The sequence below is a fragment of the Buteo buteo genome, chromosome Z, assembly GCF_964188355.1.
Source record: "Buteo buteo chromosome Z, bButBut1.hap1.1, whole genome shotgun sequence".
NCBI classification, from domain to species: Eukaryota; Metazoa; Chordata; class Aves; order Accipitriformes; family Accipitridae; genus Buteo; species Buteo buteo.
Window position 1 is genome coordinate 28,372,322 of NC_134204.1, and position 15,565 is coordinate 28,387,886.

The 15,565-nt window shown below is 42.4% G+C and overlaps 1 protein-coding gene across 8 annotated transcripts in view; it reads right to left on the reverse strand.

Moving 5' to 3' along the window:
- Positions 1–15,565, reverse strand: part of ARHGEF28 (Rho guanine nucleotide exchange factor 28) — a 125,823-nt gene that overhangs the window by 92,907 nt on the left and 17,351 nt on the right. For 2 of the 8 annotated variants that reach the window (XM_075021220.1, XM_075021221.1), the window contains exon 3: positions 5,762–5,909. The exons of the other annotated variants lie outside the window; for them this stretch is intronic. In XM_075021220.1, coding sequence (XP_074877321.1) covers positions 5,762–5,909 — 148 coding nt within the window. The remainder of the gene's footprint in view (positions 1–5,761; positions 5,910–15,565) is intronic. 8 annotated transcript variants of the gene reach the window in all.

The following is a 15,565-nucleotide window of genomic DNA, read 5'->3' on the forward strand; positions in this document are numbered from 1 at the left end:
CTGTGCTCCCACTCCCCCTCCAACACCAAAGGGATGTAAGCCTGGGTGTGTCAAGGACAAAAAAGTTGCAGTGAAGATACTGAACCTATGCCTGATGGTCCCTGGGGTCTGCCAGTCCTAAAAGACTGCCCTAATCTGAGGGTACTAGAAGAGGAAAGGTTACTTGGAATCATTTTTCTCATCCCGATTAAACCACTCCATCTTTCTTTTTTTTTTTGGTAAACTGAAAAACTATGGGAAGATTCTCCTTTTTTTTTTTTTTCAAAGCAGCTCTAACAAGGTATTTGGCTTTATATTTAATATCGATGATCTCCATAAGTTGAATAATCCAATTTTCAGATGGAAAATATCCTTTACGAAGGTGCAATCAACAAGAAAATCAGCTTCTCTCTCTCCCTCCTCCCTATCTCTCCTTCCCCTTTCTTCAAACCCACCAACAAATAAACATCTAAGCATAGCACCTCTGTTGGGTCCTCAGTTTCCTCTAGCAGCGAACTGCTTGTGGACCAGGTGATCTGAACATCTGACCAGTTGGTGTGAGTGAGCAGCTCCTGACGTGGTTGTCACACAGGCACCTACTACAAGTGAGGATTACCAAAAGGTTCATGCTTTCTTGTTTCTTTTGTTGAACTTTAAATAATGTGGTTAACAAGTCCTGACCTGTGCAACTGCACTAAATTCCTGAATTATTTGCAATGCTCCCTAAACAATCCAGGCTCTCTATCCAATTGGTTTTGTACCTTATAAAAAGAATGCAAACACTTTTTCCAAATACCAAAACTCCTGTGAATAAATTATTCTTCTATCTTTCCATCAACCCATATGTTTCTAAATCCTCATAAAAATGAATGAGGTCCAAAAACACCAGATGGTGCAATAATCTTCTCCAGCAACGTGTCACTCAAAAGTAATTTTTTTCCAGTAAAAATAGCCCAGCAGCTCTGAAAACTGACAGAATCTCACAAGCATGAGGTCCTAACTAGTGACAGACGATAGCACCCACACCTTTCACAACACCAATACTGTTAAGAACATCCTGACACTGTCAAGTGTCAAGACACCCTCAGACCCTTGGGGCAAGGAGTTGCAGGGACAGCAGGCAGGGAAAGAAGGTCTCGTCCTCTTTCTAAATCCTCATCAATTCCCTGTTTCTCAACCATTTTGATTTTTTGCAGTGTGGGGAAGAAACAGAGTGCTGGGACAACCCTTTATCACCTCACGGTGGAAGATGAAGAACCTTCTCCTCCTCTTCTCCCCTCTGCTGAGATCTGAAGCCCTCCTGCCCCAGTCCATCCCCTTCTCCCTCCCTCTCCTTCCCCTGCGTGCACAGGGCTCCCTCAGCCACATGCAATCCTGGGCTGAGCTTGGCCTCTTGCCTTTGGGGACAAAAACACAGGGGTGGGGACAAAAACACAGGGGTAGGGACGGCACGAGGAAGCAACATGAGTCAGTGCTTCTCAGAGTCAGGTGAGAGGAGAATATGGCTGTAAGAAGAATCAAAACCATATTTTCAGAAAGGAGAGAGAAAGGATACAGGAGCCAAAGAAAAATTCTACAAACTGCTTAGAGGATACCAAAATAGATGTTAGGCCCAGCCCAAGCCCGGACCTCAGAGAGAGACAAAGGGAATGACTGACCTCCCTTGGGCTGAAGGAGAAGCTGCCCGAAAAGCTTTCAGGAGCCCCTCACTCAACAAGGACGGCCAGTAAGCACTGACCAGGCAGGACTGCACTGAGAGCTCCTCACTGTCCACGAGCAACACTACCAGGCCTCAGGAATTTAGATCAGTTTTTGTTTTATTCAGAAACAAGGGGAAAAATCCCAGGCTTATTTAAGAGCAATGACTGGGGTACAAAGGTAGATGTCACCTCTTCAATGAAACAGTGCCCACGAGGCAACCACTAATGCAGTATGCTCAAGACATGCTCATCTAACATTTCAAACGTTCACAAAGACTTTGTATAGTGACAGGAGCACAGGTCCCTGCTTTTCTGCTGTATTCAAATTTCATTTATGTGTAATATTTAAATCTGAAAAGTGAACAAAGTATGAAAAAGACACAGAAACAATAAAATACAAGTCCTATGAAACTCTCATAGGGCAACATACTCTCTTTCATATAAATGTTGCAGTACACCTGAAAAATTAACAATGAGCATAACTAAAAAATGAAGTAATTCTGCTATTTGGATAGCAACTGCCCTGACAGAGCTTAATCTGGTACCAGCTGAGCTGATCTCTGATCCTGTGGACCCACAACACAGCCAGCACAAACCTCCCCATGTTTCAAGCAAGCAGGTACCCAGCTGGCTCTGCCTGAGCATCTCAGTACTGTTGGTATCCTGCTGATGCTTCTGGGTTGGGCTTCAACCAGTTTTGATAAAAACCTTAGCCAAGTCTGCGAACAAAACTACAGCTGATTTCTTCAGGCTTTAAATCAAGGTCTTCATTGCCAAGATCCAGCAGCCATTCCAGCAGTTGAGTTATGTGAACAAATATTTACTACACACCAAAATGAAACAAGTAACAGCTTTTTTTTTTTTTTTATTCTCTCCTGTCTAGCCAATATTTGAATGATACTTGGTATTTGTTTTTACATCTCTTGAAAGAGCTGTTTACAACAGACAGACAAAAAACATCCTTCTCCTGAGCAAGGCAGTAGCAGACTTCAAGCTATCTGTCACTAAGAATTAGAAAAATTTAAGACAGGAAAAAAGCCCTCACCCAAAGAAATTCGCTAAGTGCTGTGTTTTTACTTCCCAAAAGCTTGCCTGAATGTCTCTTTCAGTTTGGCTCATATGGAAACTGCCTGTCCTCCAATTTTTAGCAATTTAAAGTACTAAAAGAAAAACAGCCAAAAATACCAAATTTTCAATGAAAAACATGTGAAGCCATCAAGTTTAACACTATTTCCAACCTCAGCTATAAATCAGCTGGGTCTGCAAAAAAAATTATACACTTCACCAAAACCCAACTAGTTTTCTGTTTGCAATGAAACCAGGAAAATTTCACCCGATTTTGTTACAAAATTTTTCAATGGCATACCCTAATGTAAAGTTTCGTGTATATTTTCATCCCACTTCCTCTACAATAAAAAAAAGCCACAGAACTTGTTTAATGATATTCTCCCCAAAGAATGATCACAGTCATAAATAAAGCATAAACACTGACAGAACCATGATAAAAATTATGTTTATTCTATACATCAGAATGCCTACAGTAACACATTCTTCTGTTTTATGACTGTCTGCTTTTTGTCTGCGTAATTGAAATATCTCACTTGGTTGGAATCATGGCAGCAATACTTCACTGCTGCAATTCTTGCTTTTTTTAAACAGACAGCTCTTTAATCTTGCAAAGACAGAGTCTATTTATAAATAAAGAACTGTATTCACAGTGAGTCAAGGCAGAAAAGGCTTCTGGAGAGACTGAGTTACAATAACCATTATTATGCTTTTTAAACCTCTGGGCACAAACCAAATCTCGGATTACCCTTCTCATACTTGAACAATTTTTCATCTTAACCACAAAATAAAGCGCAAGGGTTGAGAACCTGGGATAAAACGGTGAGGTACTATGCTCTGAACTGTGCACCAAACCACTACTAAAAGCTTTCCAACTTGAGATAAAACCTTACCACCTTCTGAGGAGCTTCCAAGGATGTTCCAGGTCGATGGCAATTCTTCATGAGCAACAGCCATCATCAAATCATTATCCAGGGACTGCAGATCTTTTATCCTTAGCCCAAACTTATCTAGCAACATCTTGTGACTAGTGGCAGTGACACATTTTGCGTGATCAACCAGAAAGCGAGACAACTTGCAAGACAGATTCTCTCTGTAAGTGACAGGACAGCTGCCGAGGACCACAGGTGAGTATCCCCTTGTGTACATTAACACAGAGACAGAAACTGTTTCTTGGCATCCATGGCCTATAATTATAATGTAAATTAATCACTAGCATTACCTATGTTCAGAAAATACCTTAGTTTTTCCTCATTCCCCTCCCCCCGCATCTAAAAGCTGTGACTACTCATCCAGAATTATTTCATTCTTCCCTCTAACTACATCTGTTTGTCATAGTGCATCCACCAACCATTTCTGGTGATGAACTTGGATTCAGCCAGACTGTGAACTGCTAGTCCCTCCAATTATACTAACACAATTAATTCAAGAACCAATCTTTCTAGGTCAAGGTTCTTTAACCACAATGGAAAGAAGAGGTAGCCACATCAGGATGAAATCCCACAAATCAAAAGCCTGACGGTTCTTGGATAAGAACTAAGAAAAATGAGATGCTTATGAAAAGAGTGGTAGAGTGGCCTGCAACACAAACTCTTAGTAATATATCTATGTATTAACACCCATTTTGTACTTACCCATTGTCTCCATGTAGGCCAAAACCCAGAAGCTTTTAACTAATGCATGCTTCATGCTTTTGGCAGACTTGATTAAATGCTGTACCAACTCTCTAACTTACAGCTGGGACCCTCAAAGTCCAAGGGAGTTTGTCTCTCAAACCTCTTAAGTACCTTGTGCATTCCTCCTCCTCCCCCTTTGCCATCTAAGTGAGGGTGGATGTCATACATCTAAAACAGGTGTAAGCTGTCCCTCTCACTGGAGAGCTAACCATGATGTACTATGGATGCAAATCTAAATTTTCCAAAATATCGCTTAAGAACTACAAGTATATATGCAGTCTAGTAACTGCAGAAGAAAGCACGTACCTACCACATCTCCAGTTGTTTTTAAAGTGCTCTGCATTCCCTCATGTTTAATCTGGCCCCTACGAAACAACACTAACATCAGCAGGGCTATATTTTAACCTCACACTTCATTTTCATTTGCTCATGGCTTCTGTTAGGAACAGGCAGAGGATTAAATGTGGCCTGTAGACTCCTGTTTTTATTCCTAGCCCAGAAGCAATCATTTAGCAGTCTCATTTCAGGCCTCAAAGCTGCATTTTCTCCAGTTGTAATCCATCACAATCATTTACCATTTACAGGATCAAAGGAGTCCCCATGTAACAGCAGCGAACTTTCCCTTTTTATACTCAGCAGCTATTTTCAGACTTTAAATCCCCTTCAGAAGACAAGCACAAATAACAAGTAGATCCTACTGCACAGGTACATCGTGTCTATAGCCACCTACTCACACAAATGAAAAGGTCACAAAGCACACAATAAAGGTGACAACCAGGGTTTATATTACATCCACGAGGGCGACAGCGCCAAGGCAGAGAGCTGGCTGGGAGGCAACACAAATGCCCCGCCTGCAGCGAGGCACCCCTGGAACCCCTGACACTTCTGCACTGCGCGCTTCTCCAGCGGAGCTCCAAGCATCACACATCTCCACCACGAGGGCCTGGCATGCCACGCTGACTGCTGCACCCAGGGAAAGCTCAGATAAAAAACATGACTTCTGCAGGTGTTAGGACGCCTGGAGTCAAACAGCTGTGGCACAGAATTAATTCACATTAAAAATTATGCCATCCCTGAAGACTGCACTTCAACGCACAGCCAACTATGCAAGCCCAGTAACACTGTCTACGCCTGATACTGTGCTGCGGTGGATTGCTACAGGATCACCTATGGTCAGTCAAACTCAGCCTGGATCCTAAAGGCCACCATTCAATTCCTGCTTTTCCTCCATTACAGAGCCATAAAACAGAGTTATACCAAAACGTCCAGTTGAGCCCAGCTTTGAAATGGGGGTGGGGTATAGCAACGAGATGACAAATGTAAACAGGAGTTAACGCTCACCTGGAACAAGGGACTGAAGAGCATTGTCACTAACTCGCTCAGCAAACATTATGTGCCTCTTCAGGGATCCACCATAAACAAAGTAAAACTCGGCGTCCTCTGGGAGGTAAATGTCTTTGTCAAATTTTGCATGTATAGTCACCTGTCCCTGAAAAATGAAGGTGCTTTCAGAAACATCCAGTAAGTTTCTCATCTCCAACAAACCCACTGATACTTACTTCAGATGCAAGTTTATTATAACCTTTTCAACTCTACTATACAGAGGCTATGATGCAATGACAAATCTGCAGTTTTCTACTTCCACTTAGAAAATAACACTGGTTTTATGCCTGCACAAGCAAAGGTGATTTTAAAAACTGCCTCTTAAATAATGTCTTTCAATGAATTCCTTTCATTCTGACCCACACAAATATAACTGACTTTTTGTTTAAAATGCTTCAGAACAAGCAAGTCGGTGAACCTGAGTATTTTGCTATTTACAAAAGCATGCTTTGTGTTAGAAAAATTTAAAAATTCAAAAGTGATTGAAATTATCTTAGACTCGGTTTACAAAACAAAAGCACTGATGTAATTCTACAACTGCCTATGCTGGTTTCAAAGAACACTAGTTCTCAGATATCTGATAATGGATTTCTTTATAGTAAATAGAAAGCAACTAGCCAAGAAAAATCTGTCATACAATAGCTTCAAAGAACAACAGGAAAGGGATCTGAGAAGCAGCAAACAATAACAAATGTCTGACACGTCTGAGGGAGGAAATTTAGATGAAGTTGCATTTCCTCAAAGAGGAGGACAGTGTGCTCCACCACAGTCCCTGGCTGCCAGAGTTGTTCTAAATAAGACAGAATTGCCCCAATATCTGGCAGAAATGGTGTTCTCTGGAAAACACGCTGCAGAAGAATATCTCAGCCATTCACGCTTCCAAACGATGCCTGCCCTGCCTCTATTCAAAACAGTTACCACAGCACTAACTCCACTGGCTCCGTAAACAAGTCTGGTAAAAACCTGCACCAAAGCACAACACGGTAGCACAGAAATTTCCATGGTTGAAAACCACAGTTATGTCCCTGACTGTCCTGACAAGCACCTGGCTCTTTCCCCTGTTCATTATATGGCAAACATACACTTTACTGCAGTGAGACTCTTGCCGCACCCCACAACATCACATCGTCGCCTGCCTTCCCCAAGGACATCTTTCTCATCACTCATAACAATGCAAATCCTGCATTTGTTTTCCTCTTAAATACAGATGGGTCTACTGAACTAGGGGTGAAGAGGCAAAGGCTAGTTTCAGGCACAAAATCTTCCTTAGATAGGATTGTTCCTCTAAGGATAGATGTAAACAACATTAGGAGTCCAGTATTGAAAGCAAGCATGCCTGTCATCCCCAGAAACTGATAATGCACCTCTTTTTAGTAGCCTGAACTGATAACAGCCAAGAGTTTTCTCCTATTTCTCTTTGTGCTGTGCACGGTTACACCCCAAATGTATTATTATTGTTATTATTGTTATTAATCTCCTTTTTTAAAAAATCTTTTTATGTTAGTTGTGAATAGCCCTTTTTGTCTGTTGAGTAATACTATGGATGGCTATTTTGTAGAGATAGGAACAGGATAAATCCCTGAAGACACTCCACAGACTGCGCCAGTTGGTGCTTAGCTGACAGCAGCCTGGTGCACAGGAGCACAGCAGAATTTCTTCCACATGGGCACTTGTGGCCACAACTCCCAAACCACCTGTATAGCCTCTGGACCCCTAAGGCTGAGGGACTACATAGCTAGCCAGCTTTCATGGGTTTTTTTTGCACTAACTATGTGAAACAAGGGAGGTATTTTCTACCAACATTTCCCATTTCAAAGGCCTACTCTAGGGGAATGAAAAAAAAAAAATCAAGCTCAAATTGTAGCCATTGGCTTATACTGCTCCTTTTTTAAAAATGTTAATTTAGACTCAGTAAGGACAGAGGAATATCTTAAACTGATCACACTGCATAACATGCAGGCACAGGGGAGAATTTCACAACTCCTTGTCTTATAATGGGTGAAGGAAAAAAGCAAGAGGGGAAAAGATGGAGTGGAAAGCTCATGTGTATATGGTAAGAGCAGGTTTTTCATAAACCACTCCTTACAACCCTCCAGAATAAGAAATTGCTGGTAACTTAAGCAAAGATTTTACAGAATGAAGGCAAAATGGCAGCTCGCTTATATCTGGATAAACAATTAAGTGATTCATTTGGAAAATCCCACGTGATCCAAAAAGAGGGTTAAATGCTATATTACTAGAGAGGAATCAAAGATAACAGAGTAAGTAACTGTCACAGGGGAATATTAAGCTACACTTTTGATGCTGGATGGTTACCACACTTGGCATGAGAAGCACATGTCCTTTCCCAAAGGACAAGCCCCTATCATCACCTCTAGCACTTGCCATTTGCCCTCGCAACCATCCTGTCTTCAGATGTTCTCGTTTCGTGTTGCTCAATTCCGTCATCATCTTCCTTGCTGCCACTACTAAAACATGCATCAGTTTGCTGTTCAGGCCACCACAAATGCCTTTTGCTCTACCTTCAAAGTATCTTTTCTCTTCTCACCTACTCCTCTTCAAAATACCCTTGCTGCACTTACGTCATCTCCCCTTCTCACCACCTGAAAATCTTCTATGATTGCATCCTACTGCTGCTGGAGTTCACCCTTCCACTTCCATCCCTTCCAGTCCCTCCACTGCTTTGCACAGCACCTGTCCCATGCGGCCATGCCCCGTGCCAGCCGCACTGCTGCCTGCCCTCTCACACAACAACTCCTCTTCCACCACACTTTGGCCCTTCTGCCCCCCTCATCCTCTCCTCGGAGCTACAGCCTTCACCCTGGCTTCAGATTGACACATGGCAGAGCCCATCTTAGCCTGTGTTTCGGAAGGCATACTTACTGTACTTCAGAGACATTGTAATACCAACCTGCGTGGAAACTTTGATCTTTATAAGGTAAGATATGCTAGCCACCCTTTGGAAAAGACATGAAAAAAATAAAATCATTTGAGCTAAAGGGAACAACATGGATGTTCAAAATGTATCTAATACTACACTTAAACCCGATTATTTAAGTACCTCTTCCTTCAGCACAGTGTTCCCTTAGCACAGAATTACATCTATTTAATGCCAGGTTTGAATGTAAAGCAGCACTTCCAATAAAAGCGTTAGGGATCTATAGGCTGCTAAACAAATGGAGTTCATAGGACAGAGTGAAACTAGAAAGAAGAACCTTATACTATGTTTCATCAATTCCTTTCCTACATTTGCAAAATCTTTTTTTTACATTTTAATATAGTTATTGTACAGTTAATTATTAGACAATATGTTGCATATGTAGCACACATACAATCTACATCCTTATATATATATGCACTAATAAAAAAAAGATACTGTAATGCAGCTAGACAATATCACAAACAAATGTTACTGATGGAGATGGCTGCACCCACAATCCCTTTGCACTGCTGGCACAAATGTGTGTATTTGGCAAACCAGTCTTTCCCACTCTTATGACCACTTGCACTTCCCTCCAAACACTGCTGGCAGAGGCTTGTTCATTACACACATGAAAACAAAAATACCACTGAACTCTGAGGATGCTTTTATTGTTGCCACAAGAGATGTCCCTGTGTATGTCTATGCACACATCAAGGGAGCTTTCCCATTACTTTTCACAGCTGTGAAGCAAGCTGCAGCGAGACAGCACTGTAATTAGCACACTGTTCATTTCCTCTGTGTGAAGCCAACTTTGTTATCGGAACTATTTGATTTTTTTTTTCTTCAAACAAAGATCACCTTGCAGTCCATTCTAGAAAACTTCTAGGTAGAAAAATACTTGGGGAAAGTGATGCATGTTGTGAGCCCCTTCCAGACTCTGCAGCTGGAAAAGGCAGAAGGATTCACCCAACTCCAAAGTCGGACCAAAATGCAGCCTTTCAGGGTGGAGAAGAGGAAGAGGAGATGAGAGAAAAGTCTGCCAGCTTATTTAGTTCTTTGCAGAGTTCTTTGCACTCTGTTGTTGGATGTAGGACCTTGCCTTTAGCTGCATTTAAATGCAGATCACTCAAGGGCATTGACTTTACCATGCTATCAGCACTGCACACATGTAATCCACCATTTTACTGAGAGCTGCCAACCTTACTAGCAATGACTGTACATTTCTTCCACAACTTTGATCAAGACATTGAAGAGCTTTGGGCCAAAAATTTCTCCCAAGGATGATACACCCCAGCATTTGTCACATGAAGGTCTGGGGAAAAGACTGATGCAGAGAACCTTATTAGAAGCAAAACCAAAAAAAAATTAGGGCCTCCCAGGCCATATAAGAACAGCCTGGAAAGATTAATATACAAAGTGTTGAAAAATATATACCTTGCAAATAAAACAAAATTTCAGTGCCACAACTACTTTGGTCAAACACAGGAACAGGCTTCCTGGAGAGGTGGTCGATGCCCCAGGCCTGTCAGTGTTTAAGAGGCATTTGGGCAATGCCCTTAATAACATGCTTTAACTTCCGGTCAGCCCTGAAGTGGTTGGGCAGTTGGACTAGATGATCGTTGTAGGTCCCTTCCAACTGAAATATTCTATTCTATTCTACTTTGGATAACTATGTGTGGTAGCAATTGTTAAAGCTCAGTGTTAGAGAAGTGCAACAGAGCTTCAGAAATATGCACAAACTTGATCTCTATCAGCTTCTTTGCACACACAAAATAAGCTCACTTAGGCAGAACATTAGCCCTTTAAGAAAAGGGTTTATTTTATTAGCTTAAATCTGAGGGATAATTTATATTTTTCCATTATACCCATTCTCTGCAGAGGCATTTATTTCCTGGCTCCCTCAGGCAAGCCCAGCCCAGCCCAGCCCAGGGAGCAGGTTGCAGCAGGAACTACCTGAACAGATCTTTCCTCTGCAAACAAATGAACTCGGAGAGCAACAGAAGTGCCAACAATTCCAGCTCCATCCTCTTCCTCCTTTCCTAGCAAGACACACAGGAAGGAAAGAATTGGGCTGGATCTTGCAATGAGCCTCAGTAATGTATTCCTCCACCAAAGCAATGCCCCTCTGCTTCACAAGGCCTTCCCAGAGATTTTGGGGATATGCTACCTCTTTTGTAACAGAGCCTCTTCTTGGCAGAGTCCAAGTGCTCAATCCAGTCTCTCAGTCAAAACATATATCCACTAGACTACCACAACAATTAAATAGTGTAGGTAAACAACACTGAAACACATTTCCAGGAGTTCCATGAGAAATTCATACTCATAAAAAACATTTTTTTCAGCATCACCCTCACCACATCTGAGAAAAGCACTCCTCCACTGCTCCCCACCCCATTCTGCAAGGCACAACCAAAGCACCTTCTCAAATCTGCAAAAAACCTCTGACGCTGGTCTATCACTAAAGTATGAAGAGACTACAATTACAGTTATCAGCATTTAAAAGTAGGTAATTAAGCCATAATTCACATATCAGTACAAAAGAGCAAAAACAACAGAAATAATTTATGATATATGCACTACCTGAAATGGGACATCGTGCTCCTACAGAGCAATGTTTGTTCTGAGCTCACTCCAGACACTGAAGCCGGAAACACATCCCAACTGGCTTATTTCTTCTGCATTTCTAAATACAGAACCAATTTAGGCTTAACACTTATCCTCTAGGTACCAAAACCCAAACTGGATAAGTCACACAGGTGCCTCACCTTTGGAAAACCAGCCAAGTGGCCTGAATACAGGGCAGCTGTGAGACGACTTTGCTGGGCCAGATTCCTGACAATCCACCAGTTGCTAGGTGTCTTTGACACTATTTTCACAAGTTCATTTGTCTAATGACAGTTCAACCTCTCTCCCACTCCTTCCTCTCCCTAACAAGCTTACTTATATCCTCATGAACTTGGAAAAACATAACAAGGATTTACAGGTTTAATTCTATGCGTAGGTATGCTGAAGCATGCTTCTCAGGGTCCCTGTGGACCACAGATAGTTCAATCCCCATTCAGTCAAAGCATGGGGAAGATGTGCCACTTCACTGTCCTGGCAAATCAACACAGCCCCTTGGTCACAGCTGGTTTCTCAGGTAGATGCCGAGGAAGGTCCTTGCCCTCAAGCTCACAGTGTTGATTCTGATGGACTTGGAGTGGAAGCAAATTTTAAAGTCAAAGGACACTTACTGAGACCAGCCAGCCATTATCTTACTTAGACTTAGACCTGAGTGGCTCAAAACAAGTACTCAACTCTATCAAACCACCACAGGGACACATGGGAAGTGGAGATCCCTCAAACACCATCCAAACCTGCAACAGCAGAGAACTTCAGGCAGCCATATGAGCACCTTCAACTGCAGAAAGATACCAGAAATTGTACAGATGAGCGTGGGAGAAACCCTCAGTCCACTGAAGCCAGGAGGAGTTTTGCCACTGATTTAATGACAGCCAGGATTATCACCGCAATCCTTGAAATAAAAAACAAAAGAGCATGCAGGAAGACTAGGGAGAGAAGGCTGCAGCTACAGGGGCTTTAAGAAAGACACCAACCTTAAACACATTAAACCTGTGGCTGAACAAGCGCTTGGCAGCTTTGACCTCTCTGGGATCCATAAAGGAAAGCATAGCTTTTACTACCAGTGAAAACACTGCCCTGGCTCCGGCACCGAGAAGGACATTAGGAAGGTTTGTGTTTTTAACAGGATTTATAGGTCTACGCACTCCTTCAGTGTAACCAAACAGGTTTTTCAGATGTATGTTTTCCTTTGGTTTCTCTAGGGTGCTTGAGAGCTGACCAGGTCAGGCACGCAGCAGCAGGGTCCCCTGAGCCCCACATCCCAGGTAGGGAGCAGCAAAGACCAGACTCCCCACAGCCTCAGGAGAAGAGCTCCCACCTCCAGCCACGGTCTGACCCCCTTCTGCATCCCAGCGAGGGACTGGGGCGGGCTCCCCACCAGGAGAAGAGGGGAAGGGAGGTAGCAAACCCTCACAGCTGAGGCACAGCGGCATCCAGGCAGGCAGGACAGGCTGAAGGAGCGACCATGGCACTTCCAGTGTGCCTGATGCCTACTCTGCTGCAAGTCGCCCTGAGCCCTAATAAATAATTGGCCCTCAACCTGAACCGAGCTTCTTCCACTTTGGATTCATTTAGGTAACACCACCTATTTCACCACCAACCTGCCCCAGCAAAACAGCTGCAACATAAAAAGACCTTTAGTGGGGTTCCAGACCCAGACGATTGCGCTGGCTAACACTCAAACTTCAACAATTGGTCCCTATCCTTGCATACACAGCCTGGATAAATCTATTTTCCCAACAGCCTTTTACCATAAAAATAATGCATTCTAAAGTACATTAAAAATGTCTTTACCAAACTGTATAAACAACACAATAGCTTGAGAAAGAATGTATTATCCAGCATTTTCAAAGAAATATCTGTAAATATAATGGTACAAACAGACATCATGTTTGTAATTACATGCTCTAAGAAAAGCATCTATGTGCAGGGGTAAAAAAAATGGCTTCATTACTCCCAAAATGCAAGTCCCAACATCTCAAAGTAAACATGAATCCCCAAGTATTGCTAGCAATAACGGGGCTTTTTTCTTCTATGGTGCCACCGCTATGTTTCCTCCAGCTGCCACTAGCCACTACAATTTAACATAAATATTTCTTCACTGTTCAAAAGACACACTTCAGAAAATCTTTATATTTTAAGTTGAATTGTTTAAACATATTTTACTTGTGCTTAGACAAGAATAGTGGCAAGATACTCTCCCTGAGCAGCCATAGAGTTTCAATGACCTTTGCTGCAACTTAGCTGCAGCTACGAACAATCCTACTCAAAAGATGCTAAAAAAGCACTAGGGTAACTGTAAATAAACACAAAACAACCATACTCAAATCATTAATAACAAGGACAAAGATATAAATATGCCTTTCTAATGTTCAGTGATATTTTTATAACATCCACCAGACAGTTCTTGTCGACACATTGCAGTAAGTGTTGTCATGGACTTGTTTAACAATGGAATGCAATGGGATTCAAGGCTAAACACACAATGAAACAGCAATTAAACCCAGGGAAGGAAAGGAGTAATAAACTGAAAAACAAAATAGGAGATAAAAGATCAACATTTCTCTGCAACATTAATTTCCTAACTATATACATCTTAAACAAAAAGGGGGGGTGTCCCAATTAATAACTTAAGAAGCAACTGAGTAGAATTAATTTCTTTTCTATTCAGGGTAACAGAACAACCATAATTCCATGTACAGACTGGAGACAAGGTATGTGATGATACAGTCATGCCCAAAAGCCTACATGTAGATTTTTATAAAAATTAAATATGCACATACGGTTGCTTTGACAAGAGCTGGTCCTCTGCCAGTTTACACTGCAAAAGTCCACCAGGACCCCAAGAACCTCACTTATTTGCACCAGGTAAAATGCCAGTCTTCAGCCTCTACGCCTGTGCCCAAGACACTGCCTGCATGCAGGAAACATGCCACGGCAGATTCTCCAAACAACATCAGCTTTACGCACCAAGTATTTGTAGGTACTTCTTCAGTGTGAGGCAGCTTTGTGAGAAATGCAGAGGAACCATTTGAGCAGACACCTCTGGGCACAAGTAAGAAGCATCTCCCCCATATTTGCTTAAGGCAAGACAGCACAAGGGAAGCCCGTCAACTAGCAGCTAAGGCAGCTCTCCGTTCTTGTCAAAAGAGTGAGAAAAAAGGGTTCAGTGACCACTTGCATCCCAGAATATAATCTGAAGGATGCTTCTAGCAAGGTCCCAGCACAAGCTTGAAGAGAAAAGCACTAACAGAGAAATTTCGTAACGAAGACCAACAAGCAGCCCTCTTTCGATATGAAATATCAGCAAGTTAATCACTTTGGTTTAGACGCAGTGCCTTTTTAAAAGGAATCGTAAGCGTTGGTAGAAGCTATTGCCACCATTTTTGACTGCTAAGTAGCCCCAATAAACTGGAAAAAAATAAAGCATTCTGTTACAGCCAAACCAATGACAAAAGTACAGTCCAAGCGAAAAAGAACAAGAAGAATGGAAGAGATCCTGAGACGTTAACTAGCTGACTCCCCTGGCTCAAGGCAGGATCAATGCTGTCCAATTTCTTCCTCAAAGACAGGGTTTGTCCACCCTGTTCTGAAAGCACTCCCTGCACAGTCACCTAACCCACATTGCTGGGAACTTCTTCCCACCCAAACAATTCCCTGCCTGCCCTCTGCCACCTTCCGCAGCCAGTACATATTTTGGCTTTTTTAAGGGCCTAACAAGTCTTTGGCCTTGATAACCCTTTAGCTGAGTGATACAGAATGGCCAGCAATGTGCCAGAAGGCCACACTAAGTAATTCAGCACAGCCTCCATTTCTGTACAGCTTTTTTCATGCACAAGCTGAGCTCTAGCCTGTTGATGACTTCAGAGCTGGATTATTTTTGTTTGTTTGTTTTGAAGAGGAGGAGAGCTGAAGGGTTGTGGTTTATTTTGTTGGGTTTTAATAGCAGATCACCCTTAAACCTTGTGGGTTTTCAGTCAAGCTTATTGCAATACTCCTCCCGTGGTGACAAAGTGAAGGACACCTGCTGTATTGGGTGTTTCTGAAATTGCATACACTGGCATTTTCCCAAAGCTGATGCCTCAAAATAAGCTACACCTTCTGCCTCCTCGCTAGCCTCAACACAGGCTCACTCTCTTCACAGGCACAGGCAGAAGAACAAGCTTCTTGTTGAGAACTGCAAGATTTGGCCCCAGGAAAAGGAATTAGAATCCAAC